General features: G+C 34.5%; 1 protein-coding gene across 2 annotated transcripts in view; it reads left to right on the top strand.

Annotated features, from left to right (window-relative positions):
- Positions 1 to 20482, top strand: part of Col25a1 (collagen type XXV alpha 1 chain) — a 434308-nt gene that overhangs the window by 367214 nt on the left and 46612 nt on the right. For both annotated transcript variants that reach the window (XM_047566623.1, XM_047566624.1), the window contains exons 15-17: positions 5873 to 5905; positions 6325 to 6360; positions 11007 to 11051. In XM_047566623.1, the coding sequence (XP_047422579.1) occupies positions 5873 to 5905; positions 6325 to 6360; positions 11007 to 11051 (114 nt within the window). The remainder of the gene's footprint in view (positions 1 to 5872; positions 5906 to 6324; positions 6361 to 11006; positions 11052 to 20482) is intronic.

Raw genomic sequence — 20482 nt, forward strand, 5'->3', positions numbered from 1 at the left:
AAGGCTTATAGTTGAAAATAAAACATTCAACTTTAAAAGTTAGTACAGTACAGATGGGTAATGGTTAGTCATAAAAACATAAACACACAACAAAAAGATTTCTCTTTCTCCTCATAAATATTAATGTAAATGTGGCATGGAATGGGTATGAATCTATGTCACCATGTAGCAATTGTGTTTGTATTTGAGACGCAGTCTAGAGATTAGAGAGAACGTTCAGTTTCCTATAAGAAATGACAGACCAGGGTCTCTTGGCCTCTGCACTGTTGATGTTCTGAGCCAAGTAATTCTCTACTGTGGGAGCTGGCAGATGTTCAGTTTCTTGTGGCCTCTACTAGCTAGATGCCGGCAGCACCCCTGAGTTGCAACAAAGAAACATGTCCACACATCTCCAGATATTCCCTGCAGTACAGATTCACCCTGGTTGAGTTCCACTGCTGTAGACCCATTTTACTGATCTGCCAAATTTTAAGTACCATGCTGCAATCAAATGACATGAAAGTTTTTAATGCATTTGAGACCAAGATTAGGAGTTGACTACTCTTGAAGTCAAAATTTGAAACCCTAAATGTATAAACCTAGATGATGTTATATTTAACTTTCTTGGTTTCTCTTAAAAGCAGAGGTCAGTCAGCTTTTTCAGTAAAGGGCCTGAAAATAAATATTTTAGGTTTTTGTAGGCCATATGGTCTCTGTCACAACTCTTCAGCTCTGCTGTAGCATGAACAGAACCACAGACAACATGTAAACAATGAGTGTGGCTGTGTTCCAATAAAACTTTATTCCCGGACACAGAACTTTTATGTAATTTTCACGTGTCATGAAATATATATTTTTTTAACCATTTAAAAATGTAAAACTGTGCTTGACTCAGGGACTTTGCAGGTGGTCAGCTGGATTTGGCCATAGTTGCCAACCTCTGCCTAAAAAAGAAAGGAAATATTCTACAAAGAGCAATTTCTTCAAGTGAAAAAACTTATACCAAGTCTGACCTCCATCTATGTGGATTTATAGAGAGTATTTTATGCTTTAGAAGATATATTTTTAAAGCTTCGTTTTTGGAACATAAGTCAATATTTGTTTCTTTAATCACACATTTTGAAATTTAATTTTACAATAGGGTAGCAGCTTTTTTCTTTGAAAGGACCAAGTTATCTCAGAGGAATACTGTTCTTATTTTATATATTAATGCAAATCATTTACCATACTGACTCACACATCATAAACTTTCAATAAATATTAGCTTTTCTTACCACATGGAAATGGAAATCAACGAGATTGGTTGTTTTTCTTCTTTTTTTTCCATAAAAAAAGTTTTATTAGTCAGCTGAAATTAAGCACAAGAAATGCCTCAGTTAGAACGGAAATCATTTCTATAAACTTTCAATAGGTCTAAACAGGGGATTGTAAATAAGAATCTGTAACACGTATAATATGTAATCTGACCTGTAGCATTCATCCCAAGAATGCTGTAATTGGAATATAATTTTTGATGTGTTTTTTAAACATTTCCTGCTTCTGTCATATAATTTGTTTCCAGCATGTTGGAAACACTCTTCTGTGGTCTTTGTGTTCACTATGTAAAATTCATTCATCATTAACCAACTTTGAGATGTAAAATTTTTTAAAATGCTCCTATTCTGCCATTGATGTAGTAAATTACATCATTGACTGATTCACTTTAATAGGATTTTTTTTTTCTTTTTGATCCAACTCAGTGCCTTTGGATGGTAAAGCAATCTAAGCCTTTCCAGACTGGTCATCTGGAAATGTTGTGGAACTATAATATAAAAGCCACTGGGCTGGGTTTTCTCTGTGGCCAGCAACTACAGTATAGTCCAGGTTTAGGAGCAACCTGCCAAAGACTGGTTTAAATCATGTGTGGAGTTACTATGGAAGAGTTACTATTGTTGTGTTCAACTCTTTGGAGTATTAATCCCACCAACAAATGTAGAAATGAATTTCTTATCTGTTTCTACCTACTTGAAAGTAGAGGTCTGTGCAGCCCAGTGAACAGTTTGACCATGTCACTCATTCCTCACCATTTTATCTGCTGGAAAAGATCACCACATACGTGTTCTTGGAACTGTCTGTCTCTTCATTCCCCAGTTCCTGCTATGAACACCCTGTCTTCTTCCTTTTATCTACTTCCCACCTTTGATTTGCATCCTCTGAGTCTTTGCAGATCCGACGTCATTTTGGGAGCCACCAACCACCTTGTTGTCTCTTCTTGAAATCACACCTGAAGGCCTGCCTCTGTGGATATTCCCACAACAATCAGTGACAGGTTTTTTTTTTTTTCTAACTTGGCCCATGTTATTCTTTGCCTAGACATTTGCTCTCTGTCCTCCCCACAAATCCTTACCTTCACTTTTCCGTTTTCTGATCTCTTAGTCATTCTTCAATCCAGTGAAACCTGAATTTAGAAATCATTTCACTGGGACAACCTTTCAGCCTCCTCTGGATTAGTTAGGTCATCTACTATCTTCCTCAGCAGAACTCCTTGGAATTCATTCTACAATCCTTATTGTGCTTTATTATAATTTCTTTTTTAGTTGGACATCCAGCTCATGGAAGAAGGAAAAACAAAACAAAAACAGCTAGACTATTTATTCCATCACCAGTCCAAGGTCCTAGCACATAGTTAGAAGAATTTATATAGCAAATGAAAAAACTTAATATTTTTACTTTGCACTGTTTCATATTTTCATTGAATAGATAAAATTGTTGCTGTATCATGCATTTCCTTATCACATCTTCTGTATATACATAGTGAAACAGAATTTCCCAAACATGGCAGTTTCTTCCTGTCCCAGATTTTAAGAGAAAGAATAAGAAAATATTTTTCAATAAATAATTTTTTTCATTTTATGTATATATGTGCACATATATAATATAGTATATATATAATGTGTATATATAACGAGGTCAGGGATTGTAATTGTATTGTTCAGTGTTATCTCCCCAGCTGCCTGCATCCCTGATTCTAGAACACACATAATTGGTGCTCAATTAAGTTTCTATGGAAGGAGTTAATGAATGATACCAATAAATCACCACATTTACTTTATATATCTACATTTGCTTTTTTAGCATATGTATTACAATATGCTACCCATTGAATTTGAAAACAATCACAAACAAAACAAACTGTATTTGAATAAAAAATAATAAAGTTAAGTATATTTATCTCTGATATCTTCCCACAGTATTTCCCCATCTATGACTTATCCTGTGGAAATTTCTGTGAATCAATTGACTTATGAAGCTAGGAGTGTACTTAAGACACAGTTGGAGGGTTTTTTCCTACTTTCATCCTGTATTTACTTTCACTTTGAGAGGAGGAGGATTATGAACACACATTGTTTTATTTCCATGACTTGCAGCATTATCCTTTAAAATGTTTAACTTATGAATGTCTTCCAGCAGTTGCCTTGCCACTTAAAAGTTATAAAAATTCCTGGAGATTTCACAGTTCTAAATCTTTAAAAAGAGAATAAAAACATCACTTTTAGTTGTCCATCAAATGCAACCTCTCAGATTTCCACAAGTAAACCAGCCTTTCAGAAAGTTGCCCTTTTCTTTCCATCCACTTTCTTTGAGAACTAAATCTAGTCTTTAGTCTCATATAGTGGGTTATCTAACCACTTTTTATTAAACTACTGAAAAGAAACTAAACTATAATTAAAACAAGAAACTCCAGGGTTGGGGATGTAGCTCAGCTGGTAGAGTGCATACCTTGCACGCACAAGGCCCTGGGTTCAAATCCCCAGTGCCTTAAAAAAAGAAAACCAAGCAACTTTTTTTTTTTTTTTTTACAAGTTTACTACAGCCTCTATACCCTGTTGTCAAAATTAAATAAGCCAACAATCCTTTTCTTATTCTAACAAAAAGAACATGGCAGTAGAATTCAGGAAGCCCCAAATTCACTTCCCTTCTAGTTGCTTCAATTTTCTCACCTACCAAATGTAAATTGTAATATTTGCTCATGCCAATGGTATTTGCTTATAGCTTTTGAAGGTATAAACAAAATGAAAGAAGGAACTTTGCCAAGCCAAAATTGCTTTGATACATTCAAAGGTCTTATTACTCAAAATGTCGCAAACCTACTTTGTTAGTGTTGACAACTTTCAGACTTCATTTAGTATAAGCAGAAATAAGTTTTATTAGCCACATTTATTTCACCTCCCTTTTAGAACTCAATTGAATGTTAACGATTGGGAAGAAAAGGAAATCATTGTACAGAAAGACAGGATTCAAGGTCCTCACCTTCTTTGTTTAGCCACATTTTAATTTTTCCTTAGGTAATAGCAATTACATATGTCCAAGAAACTCATATATATTTCTTTCTTCAACAAGCTAATTTACTATTTCCTTCTCTTTTCTAGGTTTTCTTTCTTTTCTTCCTTTTTTTCATTTTGATCCTTGACCATTGACCTGTTTTTTTTTTTTTTAATCTTTTTAAGATTTGTTCATCATTTCCCCAAATATGTATTGCTCATGTCCGATGGCCAGGCACAAATGAAAGTACAGAATCTGCTCACATGCAGCTGACTAATTGAAGGATAGACAGTGAATACACGAAAAACATAAGCAAGCAGCTACACAGTAAGCTGTGCCCACGTGAACAGAGAGCGACCATACACAGACAGATGCTTGTGTGGGGGTAAGGGCATGTGCCTTGGCTGGTCAGTGAAGGGTTCCTTGAGGCAAAGCTGTTTAAGCCCATATCTGAAGAGAGACAGTGCCACATGGAAAGAAGGATGAGGAAATTAGGGAGGGGGACAGTTGTCCCATGCACAGAGGCCGGAGCCCTATCTCTATCTCTAAAAGAGATTTATGAGCAGCTTCTGGAATGTAGAACAAGGAAACAGACCCCTGGAGCTCCTTGAACATTTTTACAGATGAGTCAGCTGAGGAAATCCTGAGATGTGCCTTATTCCTATGGCTGTTTCTCTTCTCTTGACAATCTCAGATGACTAAGGTCTTTCCTTGTCTTTTTCCTTCCAGCATGTTCATGGTACAGAGGGCTAGAAGGATCTTGGGCATCTAGGCCCTTTGCTGGCCTTTTTCAGAAATAAGCCACATCCCTAGTTATCCTCCATAGTCTTTTCTCCAGGAACCCTCTCTGCTTATTTGCAATGGGTCAGCTTTAGAAACGTAGGCCTCCTCTATGTAGTCTGGGTGGAATATGCTGCCTTTTAAAACACCAGATTCTGTCTCGAGACTTTCTCTCAGAGCTTACTTGTATCCCCATCACCCACAAGTCATCCATCATCCTGTAACTTCCCGGTGACTGAGTTACAATGAAATAAGTGTAAAGCTGGAAAAAGCATGCTGGTTGCAACTGTGACAGAGCTTCATGAGGAAAACAAACAGATCTGCTGTGTGGCTTTTCCAGCTCAACATCATTAACCCTTTGACTTCATCCACTGAACCTTGACTTCCTAAAACCAAAGGGGCAGGGAGCTCCCTGTAAATGATGGCCAGTGACATTAATGAACTCCATAAATAGAGAAAACCGAACATTCCAGATCTCTAAATTTTAATTTAGTGCTCCAGAATGCATTTTTAGCACTGTATCAAGGGAAGAGATTCGTATTTCTATCATGATACTTGTTTCAAAGAATATAATATAATCCTGATATATTTTGCATTCAAAGTAAAACCATGTTTGTAGGAAGCACATTGTTTATCCTAGATATTGTTGCCATCTTAACTGCTGATGTACTAGTACCAAGTTTCATGGAGTATGTTAGGCACATGGGTCATGGAGCCTCTTTGAGCATCTGTGTCAATAACATCTCTGGGTGTTTGTGATGTTTCCTGTTTCCATAACTTCTGGCATAACCTCTCATGGATTTCATTTTAGGGTGACCCTGGATCATCTGCTGCAGGAATCAAGGTAACTGTAAGCATGCAAGTGTTTGTACCACAGGGATCACAGTTTTGATTTTCTAAGCTCTACTTTCTCTCCCTTTTACCAACGTTGACCGTGATTGTTCCGTTCCTGTTAACCTCAGTAATCAGCTTCCAAACACAACAGGGATATCTGTGGGAAGTACAGTGAAGTTTAAATAAGAGGGCTGGACTTCTCTTCCCTTTAAGATTGGTTTTGTGGAAATGTGGATTTATGTGTGAGCCATACATGTATTCAAAACAATAAATTTCCCTGTGTCTAGTGAGATATAGAGGAAAATAAAGTGAATAAAGTACTTGTGATCAAAAAGGAGTCTGGGCCATCCCTGTGAAAGTGCCCAGAGCCCTAAAGGTTTTGGAATACTCATAAAATGATTCTCTTCACCTTTGGTTTTCTTTGGCCAGGGAGAACCTGGAGAATCTGGTCGTCCAGGGCAAAAGGTAACTCTGTCTCCAGTGTGTTCTTTGTACTGTATATTTATGATCCATTTTACATAATATGAAAATGATTGTTGCAAAATGACATAGTGTTCATGCTTTGCATACAGAGTGTTATTGGTTGGTATGCATTTTAACTTATTTTCTGATTTTTTTTGTGGTGCTGAGAATTGAACCCAGGGCCTTTTGCGTGCTAGGCAAGCACTCTACCAGTGAGCTGCATGATCAGCCCCATTTTGCATAAGTCTTGATGCTTATCATTGCAAAATGTGAAAATAAGCTCTGTCCTTGTAAAAGGATGTTTTATGAACTAAATTCTACATATACTCAACTGTCTGAAACTACCAAAGAGCAGTTGTGTTGGACTCCCACAACTTATCTTGTGTGCTTAAAGGTAATCTGCATGTTTCTATCTTTCATGAGAAGAAATGAGTATTTATTAAACTGATTAATAGACAGTGATGGGCAGATCTTTAAAACTTATACCCCTTTTCTGTTCATTGCCAGTACTTATTTTCTAAATGACTCTACCTGTGTCTTGATTGTTTGTTATGCAAACTAAGTGTGTTAATAAACTAAATTTTAATTAGAGATATTAGCCACACCAATTTAACTAACCATAACTTCGGTTATCATTTGTGCTTCACTTCGGCAATACATTAGAGAACACGCAGTGACTATGTTTAGATTCATATTCTCCTTTGAGTCTGAGGCAGGAAACAAGTGTTTGCAGTTTATTGTCTGAGCTTCTGCATATCAGTGCCCCTGCAGTTGGATTTCAGATAACAGATGGATGTAGCTAACAAGGAAATGTGAATTCTACATTAAGCAAAATCTCCTAAGATCATGTCTCTCTGCCTTTGTCCATCAGTAGCTGATGTGGTAGCAAAAATGTAAACAAAAAGATAGCATTTACCTCAGTAGCAAAAAGGGAAAGAAAGAATAAATTCCATTATAGTAGTTTGGAACCATAAGATGTGGCAAATCATGGTTTTGTTATGTCTCAAGCATTCTTGAAATCACTGAGAGAGCTTTATTTTTAAAAAACTTAGGATGGAAGTAATTTATGAAAAGGTCTCTCATTCTTTTAACATTTCTCTAATTTGAAGACATATTTTTCTTGAAACTAAGACTCAAAGAGTAATGATTCATCAGGCCCAGTTCCAGGTAAAGTTGAGGCTTTTCCAAAGAGCCCAGAACTCTGAAGATTTTACTGCTTAATTCCTAAGATTTCCTTCTGATCTTTATTTCAAAAATTTGGAATTAGTGATAAAGTCAGAGAACCATGGTCAGCTTTGTTTGGAAAAGGCAATTAATCTTCTCAGATGATCTAATTTTAGGTCCCTTAGTCTTTAAAAATTAAAGACTATGTTTCAATTGCTCTCTAAATCTGTGATTTGCTCAAAGAAATGTCTGCAAGATTTTCCTGTCTCTAAAATACAAGCCAAAAGAAACTCTGCTATAATCTTGTATAGACTTCACTGTTTTCAGAGTGGAAGTACCAAATTGGTATTCAATTGCTTAATAAAACATTGCCTTATCATGATTAATTAGGAATAAAATTTAGATTAATTCTGGAAACTTTTAGGTTTACACATAAAAATATTAGATTGCCTTTGCATTTCATTAAAAAATCAGTTTAGGTTACATTGAAAAAAGGGGTAGATTAATTTAAAATCTTAAAACCCTTCTTAGTTAATATATGCCTTGAAATGAACAGTGTGATTTTCATTAATATTTAGACCCGCTTCTACCCTTTGATGCAATCTCACTTTCCCACAATAATATGACTTCTTTGTCTGATATCAACATTTGGCAATGCTTAACCCAAGGTTGGTTTAAAATTAAACATTTCCATGCTTGCTGCTCAGGTTGGAAAAGTGACCAATTGAACTGAGTACGTGGCATTTTTCTCACCATTGTGGAACTGTGCCATGAGTTCAATGGCACTGACACCCCTGAATTTAGGGCATGTCCAGAAAAGCACTAATAGTCACGGCACAGCATAAGCCCAGCAGTGAGCTTTCTGCTACATAGTATCTACAGTCATATTCATAATGGAGGAATTATTTCATTGGATTTTTTTCCTTTGATAATTTCAATAGTGAAGTGTGTGATTGGCATGTGAGTTGAAGTGTATGTAGGCTTGTAGAGTGAATGTGTAGATTTATAAAATAGGCATTGTGTTTCTTCACATAGTTCTCTCTTACCTAATGTCTCTATAACTGTTTAGAGCATATCCATTTGTTGTAAAAAGTAAAATCACTTGATTCCCCATCAGAAGGTACCCTCACCCTAGAACTTACCCTAGAAGTCCAGGGCACTATCACAGGGATGAGCAGGAAAACAGAGTCCCCATTGTGAGGGTATCTCAATGGAGAGTGAAGAATGAAAGGGAAAGCAAGAATAAAATCAAAAGTACAGCATTTCTGTGTAAAGACTAATCTCTTGGACAAGTATTTTGAGAGTGAAATAACAAATTAATTCTTAATTATGACCCAGATCTGACCCACCAGCTGTGTATGCCCAAAAACTCAGCTCAGAGCAGCCTCTGAGCCAAGGCATAGACAAGATGGAGAAATTTGCTGAATACTATCCCTTAGTTGGAAGATAAGCTTTCATGGTTTAAAGATGGAGGATTATACAAGAGGAAATGTCTTCCTAAAAATGTCAAGAGATGTTCTGTAAAGGATAATGTTAAATATAATCTTTCATTATGTCAGCTAGTTACACAAAGTAAATATAAATTTGGAAAGGTCAAGTTTATAAAAATTCAAGACTCTAGGAGTTTCAAAAATATATTTCACTAAAAAGGATATTTTCTACCTACCATACATGCATACATTCAATATGATGTAGAGAAAGGCTGAATGCTCAGTCTTGATGTATTTAATCTACATTAAAAGATATTGCATGATATTTTATGCATCTTTCTCATTATTAGAAAGTAGGAGTATGTATTCATTTATACACATGTGTATATAAATTCTTTAAAAGTAGACTTTTAATTTATTGAGAGGGAAGGGAGAGATGATAATTCTTACTGAGAAATTGTGTTAGGACCTATATATTACCACTTCTGTTTCAGATGGAATGTATCAAAATTTGGGGAGATTTTTCTAAAACAATTCATAGTTGTATTAGTTATATATTCTGCAACTTACTGTTTTCAACAATCTTGATTGTTTTTTTAAGTAAAAGAAAGCTTGTAGCAGAATATGTATATAAGCTCTTTCTAATAGAGCCTCTTTAATGGTGAAAGGGAAAGAGAAAAGAAAATCAAATGTATAATGTTGTAACTGTCAAGTTTAATCTACTCAGACAAATAGCCTATGGAATAACAAGTTCTTAATCATCATTTTCTCTTTTCTGGCTTAATCTCCTTTTAATCTTATTCATAAGGCAAACTTTTATTTATGTAGTTTTTGACAGAATAGTTTTTCTTTTGCATTCCTGAAAAACTTAAACCATCAAGAAAGTCATTGTCTTTTTTTGTCTAATCACACAGTATAGTATCTGAAATCATGTCACATTAATACCAGAGCAAATTATGGCTCTTCATAACTTGAAAGTAATAATATTCAAGACGGAAAATCTGGTTGTGCTTGTTAGAGTTACCTTGGAATGAGGATTATTAAAGCACTTAAAGAAGTACCTCTTTTTCCCACTTTGTTGAAGTTCCTGTCTCATTTTGAATGATTTTTGTCCCACTGAATATTATGAAGTGGATTCTTTTATCTTCAAATGTTATTTCCACAAATCATGGTCCTCTTCCCAACTCAGGGCAGATTTTTTATTTGTTCCTGTCATTCCTTTATGCTTCTTTATTAGAATTCAGGAGATTTTCTAAGCAATGTAACCTCTTGCCACTATACTTTGTGCTTAAAATAATGTAGACAATTCTGTGAAAATGAGAAGGTTTAGCCTGACTCCAGTATGCTCACCCAGTATGTACCACTTAATCTCAGACCTGTATTCAGGAACAGCTGCATGGTACCATTAGCCCTAAGCTGCTAAGCACCGTTGCCCCAACTCAACAATTGTCAGAAATACAGACCAGAGTTAAGTACAATCTCAACCATTTATTTATCTTCTCATCGTTCAGGAATGGAAAGGAAATCTTACTGTACTTTTAAGTGAGCAGTACTTTTCATGTATATTGTTTTGATGTGACCACCTGTTCATACAGCCAACTCTTGATTATCTGAGGTGAGAGTCCTGGAATAGGATGCATTATTAAAGTGCATGCATAATTCCCATTTCAGCACATAGTTCCAGCAAACCATTTACCAAAGGAGTGAAACACAGACGGTTCCTCTTCCTTTTACTCCTCATTCTTACCTTCTGATAGAGATGCCAATGAGCAGTGAATTGCAAGAAGAGGGGGAAATCCTGAAAAATCTTCAAGGGGTCACCTAGTCCTTGAATCAAGAGTTGACTGAACTACATAATCTCGTCAGACTTCTTGAACCTAGACAGGTTTTATATATATATTTATATATATATATATATATATATATATATATATATATATATATATATACTACATGCGCCAAAAGTATGCAACTGGGAACATTTGCCATGTTTTTCTCCAGATACTGTGACCGAGTAAATATCATTCTATAATACTATATGATTTTCCTATGTAGGGTGAACCAGGGCTTCCTGGGCTTCCTGGACTTCCGGGGATAAAGGTAAATACTGCACTGATAGTCTTGGCTTCATAAAACTGTAATTATGAGTCTCCCGAATTGGAGGAAAATAGGGAAAAAAAAATCACTAAAAAATATAATGTTCTTCTGTACTCCACAACCATCTCAACCAATTAAATTTTTTAAATTAAAAATTGAGCATGGAGATTTAAAGTTTGCCATTGCTATCTGGACTGTATTCCACTAGTTAACCTATCATTCTCCTTAAGTAAATGTAAATGCCACTTTAGTTCAAAACATACAAATTTTTTGTAAGTCTAGAATGTCTCTTTACCTCCATATTTTAATTTTATTAAGATCCTCTCAGATTTTGACCAGAATTGAAGTCTTAACATCCCTTTAAATCAAACATTTAGGCAGCTGTTTTTATGCTTCACCCTTTATAATAATCCTTCTAAAATGTTTGGGCTCCTACTTCCTACCAATAATTCTCTCTGCAAAGTACAGATCAAAATTGTTTAAAAGTTTTCATGTGGTAACTGACAGAACTTAAAATTTTACTGCCTTAGTTGTAGTGACTTCTTTAAAATCAGCTTATCTTTTAAAAAATTTATTCTATAACTCTTTGACAGGGTAACATGATGCCAGTATGTTTTTCCTTACATTATTCTCTTACAAAGTTTTAGTGTACATTAGTCCAATCCAAAATTATTATTTCTACCTTCAGTGTGAGGGTTCTGTATACTGTTTAATGGACATTCTGCTTAGAGTTTGTTAATTAAAAATATGATTTTAGATTAGATGAAATTCATGAGTTCCAAGAGATCATGTGGCATAATATATAATATTTTATTAGTATAGTATATCTTATAGGTTGGTACTCAAATTTTGGTTCTGGTTTTTGTTTGATGTTTCCAGATTAGTATCCAGATGGTTGAGATGTCCTTTTAATATACATTTAGTCTTCGAGTTCTTCAGTAAAAAGTACTCTGTGACCACAGTTTACCAAAAAAGTTAAAGTTACTTCCCTATCATGTGGTATTTATCAAGAATAACTTCATAAATTAATACAGAGTTAATTTATGGAAGTTCCTTACTGCCTTCCACACATTGAAAATGACAACTTTTTATAAATGATTACAAGATCATAAATTTTTGGAGGAATTTAAGAAACTGATAGTATTAATTTAAAAAAAAAAAAGAATCTGGTAGCTTTATAAATCATTATAAAGGCATTAAAAGGAAGAGCATTTGGAAGGGCCAGGCAGAGCCTCTTCAGCAAGAGCTCTGGGTTAGCAGGGCTGTGCTGCTAGCGTGAATCATCTGACAGGTGACTTGGTGCTTTGAAATCCAGTTGTCCCTTTTCCTGAGCTTGCAGAACTTTCTGGTAAAAGAGAAAACATGAGAATAAAGGAATTCATTTTTTCCCTCCAAAGTAAATATATATATAAAATATATCATGATATGTGTAATATGTTATATATAAATGTGTACATATACATTTATACACATATGTATATGTTATGTACATAATGTACATATATGTGTATACACACATATGTATATGATTTTTATTACTATTTGGTATCATGAAAAATATCTTCCCAGACCCTTGGCATTTCCCTAGTCATGTGCAGACTAGTCTGAATGTTTTTAACTTTTTCATATTGGGAGGGTAGTTGGTGATTTGCCACCTCCCATAAATGCTTGCGTTCCATGGTCGCAGGAAATTGCTAGACACACTTCCTTAAGGTCTGATAGTTTTGATGTTTTCTTTTGTGTTTCTATCCCTGACTAGTGACTGTTGTGAGACACTATCATTTGACAAAATTCTTTTCATTACTCACTAAAGTTTTTTAAATGTATTTATCAAGTACCATTTGGACAACTATTCAGTGTTTGATTTAAATCCCAGGTTCTGTTTTTGGTTTAATAAGTTTTGTCTTCTGTAATTCAAATAAGATATATGCTTTCCTTATAATGTAGTAAGTGCCAAGTATAAATAAGTAATTTTGAAAAGGAGACATTTTAAGAACACATTAAGGTCATTAGTATTTACTAGATATTTATAAATGTTGAGTTAAACATTATAATCTTATAATACAGTTTCATTAACTTGGGGTGTTCTTTATTCCTTTAATTTACCTTACCCCCATTTGGTAAAAGTTAGGACAGTTAACCATGATTTCATAGTTTGAAAGAGTAATAGGATTTCAAAGATGAAACCATTATGTATGGTTATAGAATGTGTGGCAGCAAGAACATTAGTCATAATCTTCCTAGACTTGTGTGTTTATTTATGCTTTAGAAATACTTCCTGTTACTATTCATCTCCTTCTTATCTTCTGGTACTACAGAGAACATGTAAATGCCATCCATTATTTCTAAGACGTTGAGGAAACCAGCCATGACATACCAGGGAAGCTTTGATTCACCACCTGTTGCTCTCGGGGAATGGTTGGAAACTTAATGAGCATCCACATGCTTTCCACAGCTCTCAGGAAATGAGCACAGTACCTAAATACAGACAACAGACTCATCCATCTATCACCTCAGGTCCTACTCAGGAAAGTGCTAACACCATAGGCGTACATAGTAAAAGTCACTAAGAGCAGGCGTAACTTAATTTCCAACTTCTCTTAAGTTCCCTGCACAAGTATTTGAAAGTTCTCTCACCATGTGGAAGGCATTTGGAATTCCTATTTCATGCATTCATGGTTCATATACTGTCAAGATGTTCAGCTGGGAAAATTAAATTATGTACAATGTACCATGCACACATTGATCTTCTGGAATAAGATTTTTTGAGCTCAGAACATTAGTTGTATGAACAAGTCTTCAAATATTTTAAAGGGTAAAATGTATTATAACTAGCTTTTCTGATATCAAAGGATAAGATTCTAAGTTCCAAATTTTTTGTTTCATTCTCTATACTTATATATTTTAATGTAAATACACAGCTCACCCCTTCTTATGATTACATTTCCCCAGTAATTAAGTAGCATAGACCAGCAACTTCAGAACAAATGGCCAGTGTGCAGATCCAGGTTCTCCCTCTTACCAGTGTATGATCTGGGGCAAGTTCTATAATCTCTCTATGCTTCAGTTTCCTCATGAGATGCAAATCATCATTGGTCACAACACAGAAAGCTGTGAGAAGAATCAGCTCTGAAAGTATCACCAAGCATATAGTAAATGGTATATAAATGTTGGCTATCATTTATTTTTCTTGGGGCAGCTCAGAATATGAGGAACAATGGCTATGTATCTTTCCATATGATCTTTTCTCATGTGAATAATATTAACCTAGAGAACATACAGCCATTTATATTCTATGGGCTAACAGATGTAAACCGAAAACTCCTTTGCAGCAATAGATGAATGTGACCTTAGAGCAGTAGGATCACCCACTTTCTCCTGACACATGATGTCACACGACTCCCCTTTCCTATTAGCCAAGTGTATTCTAGGAACAAGGGACAAAGGTGCACAGCACTCAAGGGATCAGACATGATACTATCAAAGTTTGCTCCTGACACTGTTCACAGGTAGAGCAAACATAAAATTTGACACATGCTATAATGACAAAAATTCTCTGGTGTTGCTCAATCCAAGGTGTTTTTCACAAATACTGATTTTTAATGCTTACTTTTTTCCTTTCAACATATACTACCAGTTTATCTCTCTCAGAAAGTCAATTCAGGAAAAAAAAAAAAAAAAGATAGGGCAAGGGAGATATAACATAATAAAATTATTGACATCAAATCAGAAAAACAAATCATTTAGTGGCAATGAAATTTTTTCAGTGTATCTGCCTTCTAAGCTTGATGGTTTTACTCTGGCTTTCACATCAGTGACAATTTGACATTTAGATCAAGATCTTGAGGACTAGGAGAGCCTGTGACAGTCACTAAATCTTTATACCATGTCAAAAGAAATCAACTTTGACATGAAAGCATATGAAATCTAACTTTGACAGGTGGCAGAAATATTCACTTTGGCATTCTTAAGTATAGTGTTCAGTAATCTGAAAGAAATGTATATTCTAAATCCACTGAAGATAAGGATCCTTCCTTAAAAACCTTAAAAAATAATGGAGGAAATTTTTTAGAAGTACTATGGGATGTGAAATGAATTCCTAAAAAACAAAAAAGGAAAAGAAGAAATGTTAGTTAAAAGAATAACATTATTTCATTGCTACTTATAATTACTTCCTGCTTGCACAAAGCCCATCTGAGAAGTTGAGTAATTTAGAGTTCAAGTAGGAAATATATAACCAGAAATCAGAGATTTTTAACAGCCATAATGAAACCTCCAGTAAACATATTGTATGGGCTTTCACGATGTAATCCTGTTTAAAAAAAAAATCAGGTATGTTTTCTGGATTTTAAATAAATCCACTATTATAGTTCATTTCTCACAGAGCCACCAAGATGTTTTAATTTATACTCAAATTTGATCCTTAAGGGAAGTAAGTATTTTAGGGGCAGATTCTACTTTCTTATTTTTTTTCCTCAATAATTTTATAAATCAATCATTGCCCAAACTGGACGCCTAGAGGTTCTTATTACAACAAATGTTATTGCTGTAATCCTCAAAAGCAGGTATCATGCTGACTTGAATTCTAATTAGCCTTTAAGCAAGAAGAATATTGTTTGGTTAATGCATTCATTGTCAAGACACATTAATCAAAATTATTGGTGATGCTTTTAGCACCCACACAACTCAGTACATATTTGTCAAGCCCCATTGTACTATTTTTTGGGCAATGAAAATAAAATTGGATCTGCTTGGGAATAATAAATATCTTGGAAAACATGACTTGATTTAAGCTGATATATTAGAGGTGTCTTAGGTTAAAAAATAATATTTTTTACTCCTTTAATTAATAATGACTTATAAAAATAAAACAAATGGTAATAAATGAAAAACCAGAGATTTTTCTGTGGGCAAGAGCTAATCAGTTAGGACTTTCTGGCCACAATTCTGTTTAACAGATGATAAGTTCTGGAAGTTTATATGGAAACACCTGGTGAGCCATTGCTGTATAAGTGAAGCTGTCCCTTCATTTCTTACCTTGACTAATAATCCCATTAAAGTATTTGTTGATGCCACAGTATTCTCCCATCCGTCCCATTCCACCAAGTGGATAATACATAAAATAAATTATAAATTTTTTTTAAAAAATTTATTTGTTGACTCTTCTCATCTTTATTAAGGGCATCCTTTAGCGAATTTCACAAAAGTGTTGGGTGAATTGTCCCAGTGACCATTTAAGAGATAAAATAAGGTCATCTGAAATACTTTCTTGCTATTTATTAAATGTGAATTTAAAGAAAAATCAGTCAAGGTTTTATTATGGAATTCTAAGACTTAATGAGAACTTTGGTAGTCATTGGTAGAATTCTCAGACAGAGTACTTTCGCAAAGAATGTTTTAGCTTTCCCTGGCCTTTTGGTAATATAGAAGACCAGTTTTTGTTGCTGTTAGGGTTGATACAGATGTTGGTTTTTAGTGTGTTTGTTGTTTGCTTGCTTGCTCTTTATTTTTTTGGTGAGAAGCCATAGAATTGAAGCTGCTATTTGGATTGAATATTTAAGTTTGTTTTGGAAGTAATAGCATTGAATTGAGGAAAAGTGGTTTCAATCAAAATCTTGTCTTCAGGTATCTTTCTTCTATTATACGTATGAATATGGCTAAAATCTTGTAGTTTTTTATGTGTATACATTATCAACTAATCAAACAAAGGGGAGTCAAAGATGGAGCTATATCCTCATGCTGATACCCTAACCTGCAATGGAACTACTTTTTGATATGAAAATAGAATGATTTCTTAAATATGGTACAAGTTAGTTACTGCAACTTACATTCACTGAGCTTGATACTGCAAGGTTAAAGTTGTGGCTGCCCAGTTGATTAGCTGTAGTTGGTAAAATCATTGTGAAACCATTAGGCCTTCCATGATTGGTCATGTGAAGAGGCACCTCTAATTTCACTACCATTATTTTTCTGTAGACTTGGTTCAGCATCTTTACACATCTTGCCCATAAAATTGAACATTGTTTCAGACTAGCAACCTATGTCAAATCTGGAGATGGGTCTGCTTTCTACTTCTTACTGCTTCTCCAGCAGTTGACTACCGGGCCTCTCTTGTGTGTTAGCCTGAGTCAGTAGCATATCTTCTACCTAAACACCAGTTTAGATGCCAAAATCATAGCTACTCCCTTATTCATCTTTTCTACCACCTCAGCCCCAAGGAATTATGTTAGTTTTGATACTGAGACCTAATTTTTTTTAATTGATTGATGGTGAGATAAAAACTGGTGAAACAATTCAAAAGAAAACAGATGCGATATCCAGAATAAGACCAGAAAATTAGACCATATTTTCCTTCATTTTGAAATTTGCTGCTGTTTTAGTCCCATTTTGTTCTTATACCAGCAGAACTGAGATTTCTATTTCTCTGACAGTTTGTTATTTGTCAGCATGTGGCTAAGGTAGCAAAACAGAATATCCTCTGTTATTGTGGTTTAGGAATTAAAATTTTAGATTATGTTAATGGTTCTGATAAATAATGTGTGCCTTTTATTACCAGAATTTGATTAAATCATAGTTCTGTACTTATTTTAAGAGTTAGATAATATATTGTTTATATTTTTGTTTGTCCCAAGAGTAAATCCAGTTGAACTTTTCTTGGACCATAAAACAACAACATAAAAAGGAAACAGATTAAATCTGGATTCTATTGTTATGGTAATGGAGAGAGGAACGGGAAACCTTAAGATGGAGAGGTTCCTCTTCACTCTCCCTCTCCCCTCTTCTCCCCTTCACCACCCTTCTCTATGTTCTTCCACAGATCCTTCCACTTTCTCTCCCTCTTTTTATTTTCTCCCCTTTTCATTGGATGCGAAGTTTGCGAGCAATGCCTTTGGGTTCAATCAGTTGCCTTCACTCTTCCATTCCCTTCCACACACAGTCAACATCACCAGTGCGAGGAATTGACTCTGTCCCCTTGTTAAACTCACTGATGGCAGAAGTAAAAACCTAAAACGCTGCCTCATGTGAGGTGGTGAGTGAATAGAAAGATGAAGGAAAATGCCATAAATATGCATATAATCATATTTCTATTTATATACACACATGCATATGTATGTGAAGCCAGGGAAAAACAGATTTAAGTGGTCTGAGAAATTGGTTCACTGCATATTCTGATGCTATTCATTGTAACCCTGGCATGCATGACAGGCCAGATGTTTAAAACCTCTGCCTCTCCCCCATTTATCTTGAACATTTTTGTTATTTTCTCTTTTCCAAAAAGCACTAACAGATCATTAACTTTAAAAATTAATAATTTCAGAAAATGTCATGTTCAGTTGGTCTTCATTTTAATGGTCAAGCTGTTGTACTTACTGTTTGCTCTTTAAATCTGTACTTCCCTAATTAAGACCTTCTCTTTTCAAAGGATCTCTCTTTATGGTCCTATGTTATTTCTAAAATGATTAAACAAAATTATAATTTGAATTTTCTAATTCAGTAATTGCCTAGTTTTAAAAAACCCTCTATTTTTCCTTCATTAAAAGTAATGTCAGAGTTTAATTTCATTATAGTTCTGATTTCCTCTATTGTATCTCTCCCCCACCTTGTCTACTCAGATGAATACATGTGAATAATTTTCAATTTAACATTTTTCTATTTTGTGTTTATTAAATGAGATTAAGTATGCAAAACAGCTGTGAGAATCATTATGTATTCTAGTATAAATTGTTATTTTTCCTCTTTGTTGCCCTGCAGACTTGTAATCTTATTCTAGTGTATTCTGGTTTTCTCTAGATATGATTCCCCCAAAGTATTATCTCTTTGAATCATTTCAGCTTATTTTTTCCCCTGGCTTTTTTCTATCCTGAGAAATAGGAATTGTGACTATAGCAGAAGAACCATTTGCTTATTTTTTATATCACAAGAAAGTGTTTACATAATTTTAGATTGTCATTGTCCTTCTCTAAACAGTTTAGGAGATTCTAGAACATTTAGACTATACATCAGTCCTCTGGAAAGAAACAAGATTTGTTTTAAAGGACTACATTTATTTAGGGAAATTCAATAGGTATGACCATTTTATCTTCCTGACTTAAAGAAAGAAAACTTACTCTTAGTAAACCTGTCATTTTACCTTATATAGTTCTAATATGTTTTAAACCTCTTTTGGTTTTGCAATCTTAAATGCCTTGGCAGGTGGATATTGTCTCATAAAATGATACATTCCCATGAGACAATTTTGGGTTATTTCTTGAAAGAAATTGAAGAGGTGTTGCTCATGTTCCCAGGCCAGATGAAGGTGTCAAGAGATCACATTTAGGTGATGCACCAATTAGGATGCAAAGATGTTGAAATATTAGCTAATATTAATGATAAACTAACATATTGGAGCCCATAAGGGAAAAATAATAAGTATTTGTTGTACAGTTTATTCTAGGGAGAATGCTATGTTTTGATCACATTATCTTATAGTAAGTCTTGACTAAGCACCCTTTGGTGAAACCAGAATCCTCCAGTTCTTGGCTCTGAAGGACTCTAGCTTGCAAAAGTCAAACTTCATCTCCACCCTCTACTTCTGTACCTATTGTCCTCAGACACTTAGTCTAAGAAGTGTTTGCGCTGCTAAAAATTCCTATTGAAATAGCTTTTGTTTATGTAAGTTATATCTATTGAATCTGTCAGAAATTTTTATTATATTAAATAACATTTTATCAAATACAATTGAATTTTCCAAAATGAGACTGAAAAACGTTTTTCAAGAAGAGTAATATATACATATAATTTTTTTTTTTTTTTTGGTGTCTCTATCTGGCTTAATGGAAAACAGCTAGATTCTGGATTCTCTTATCTGTTTCTACAGTCAATCTGTTCAGTTGGCTGTTCTGGTTGAAGTATATGAAGAAAACCAGTCTCATACTGATATGTAATTGGACAAGAGAAGGTTATTTCAATAGCCTACTCAGATAACTGTTGATATTCTTTGCTACTTTCTGAAACTCTATAAGTGACAGTTTCTTAAACATTAGGTGCAGTGTAAAATATGAAACCATATCATGAACTTTTCATAATTTGCATTCATGAGGGAATGAGAGTAGAAAAGCAAATAATGTCTCTGTGTTATTATGAAAATAGTTTGACCCTGAAAAGGTCCAGAGCATACTTTGAGAATCTCTGGTGTAAGGTTAGGGAGGTAAGAAATAGCCAAATGACTGAAGATCACAAGTAGACATATCCATGCCCTGTTTACATTAATAATGGTTTTTGAAGGCTGAGAGAGAAAAAGATACCAATAATTAGCTCTTTCCTGCCCTACTAAGACACAGAGATAATGGAGGGAATGTCCCTAAAGTGATTCAGAGCTCTGGAAATAACCAAACTTAAAACTGAGATTCTAAAAGTGTGCTATTTGTTTCCTTAAATAAAATGAAATAAGAAGA

Source organism: Sciurus carolinensis, chromosome 10 (genome assembly GCF_902686445.1).
Source record: "Sciurus carolinensis chromosome 10, mSciCar1.2, whole genome shotgun sequence".
In the NCBI taxonomy this organism is placed as follows: Eukaryota; Metazoa; Chordata; class Mammalia; order Rodentia; family Sciuridae; genus Sciurus; species Sciurus carolinensis.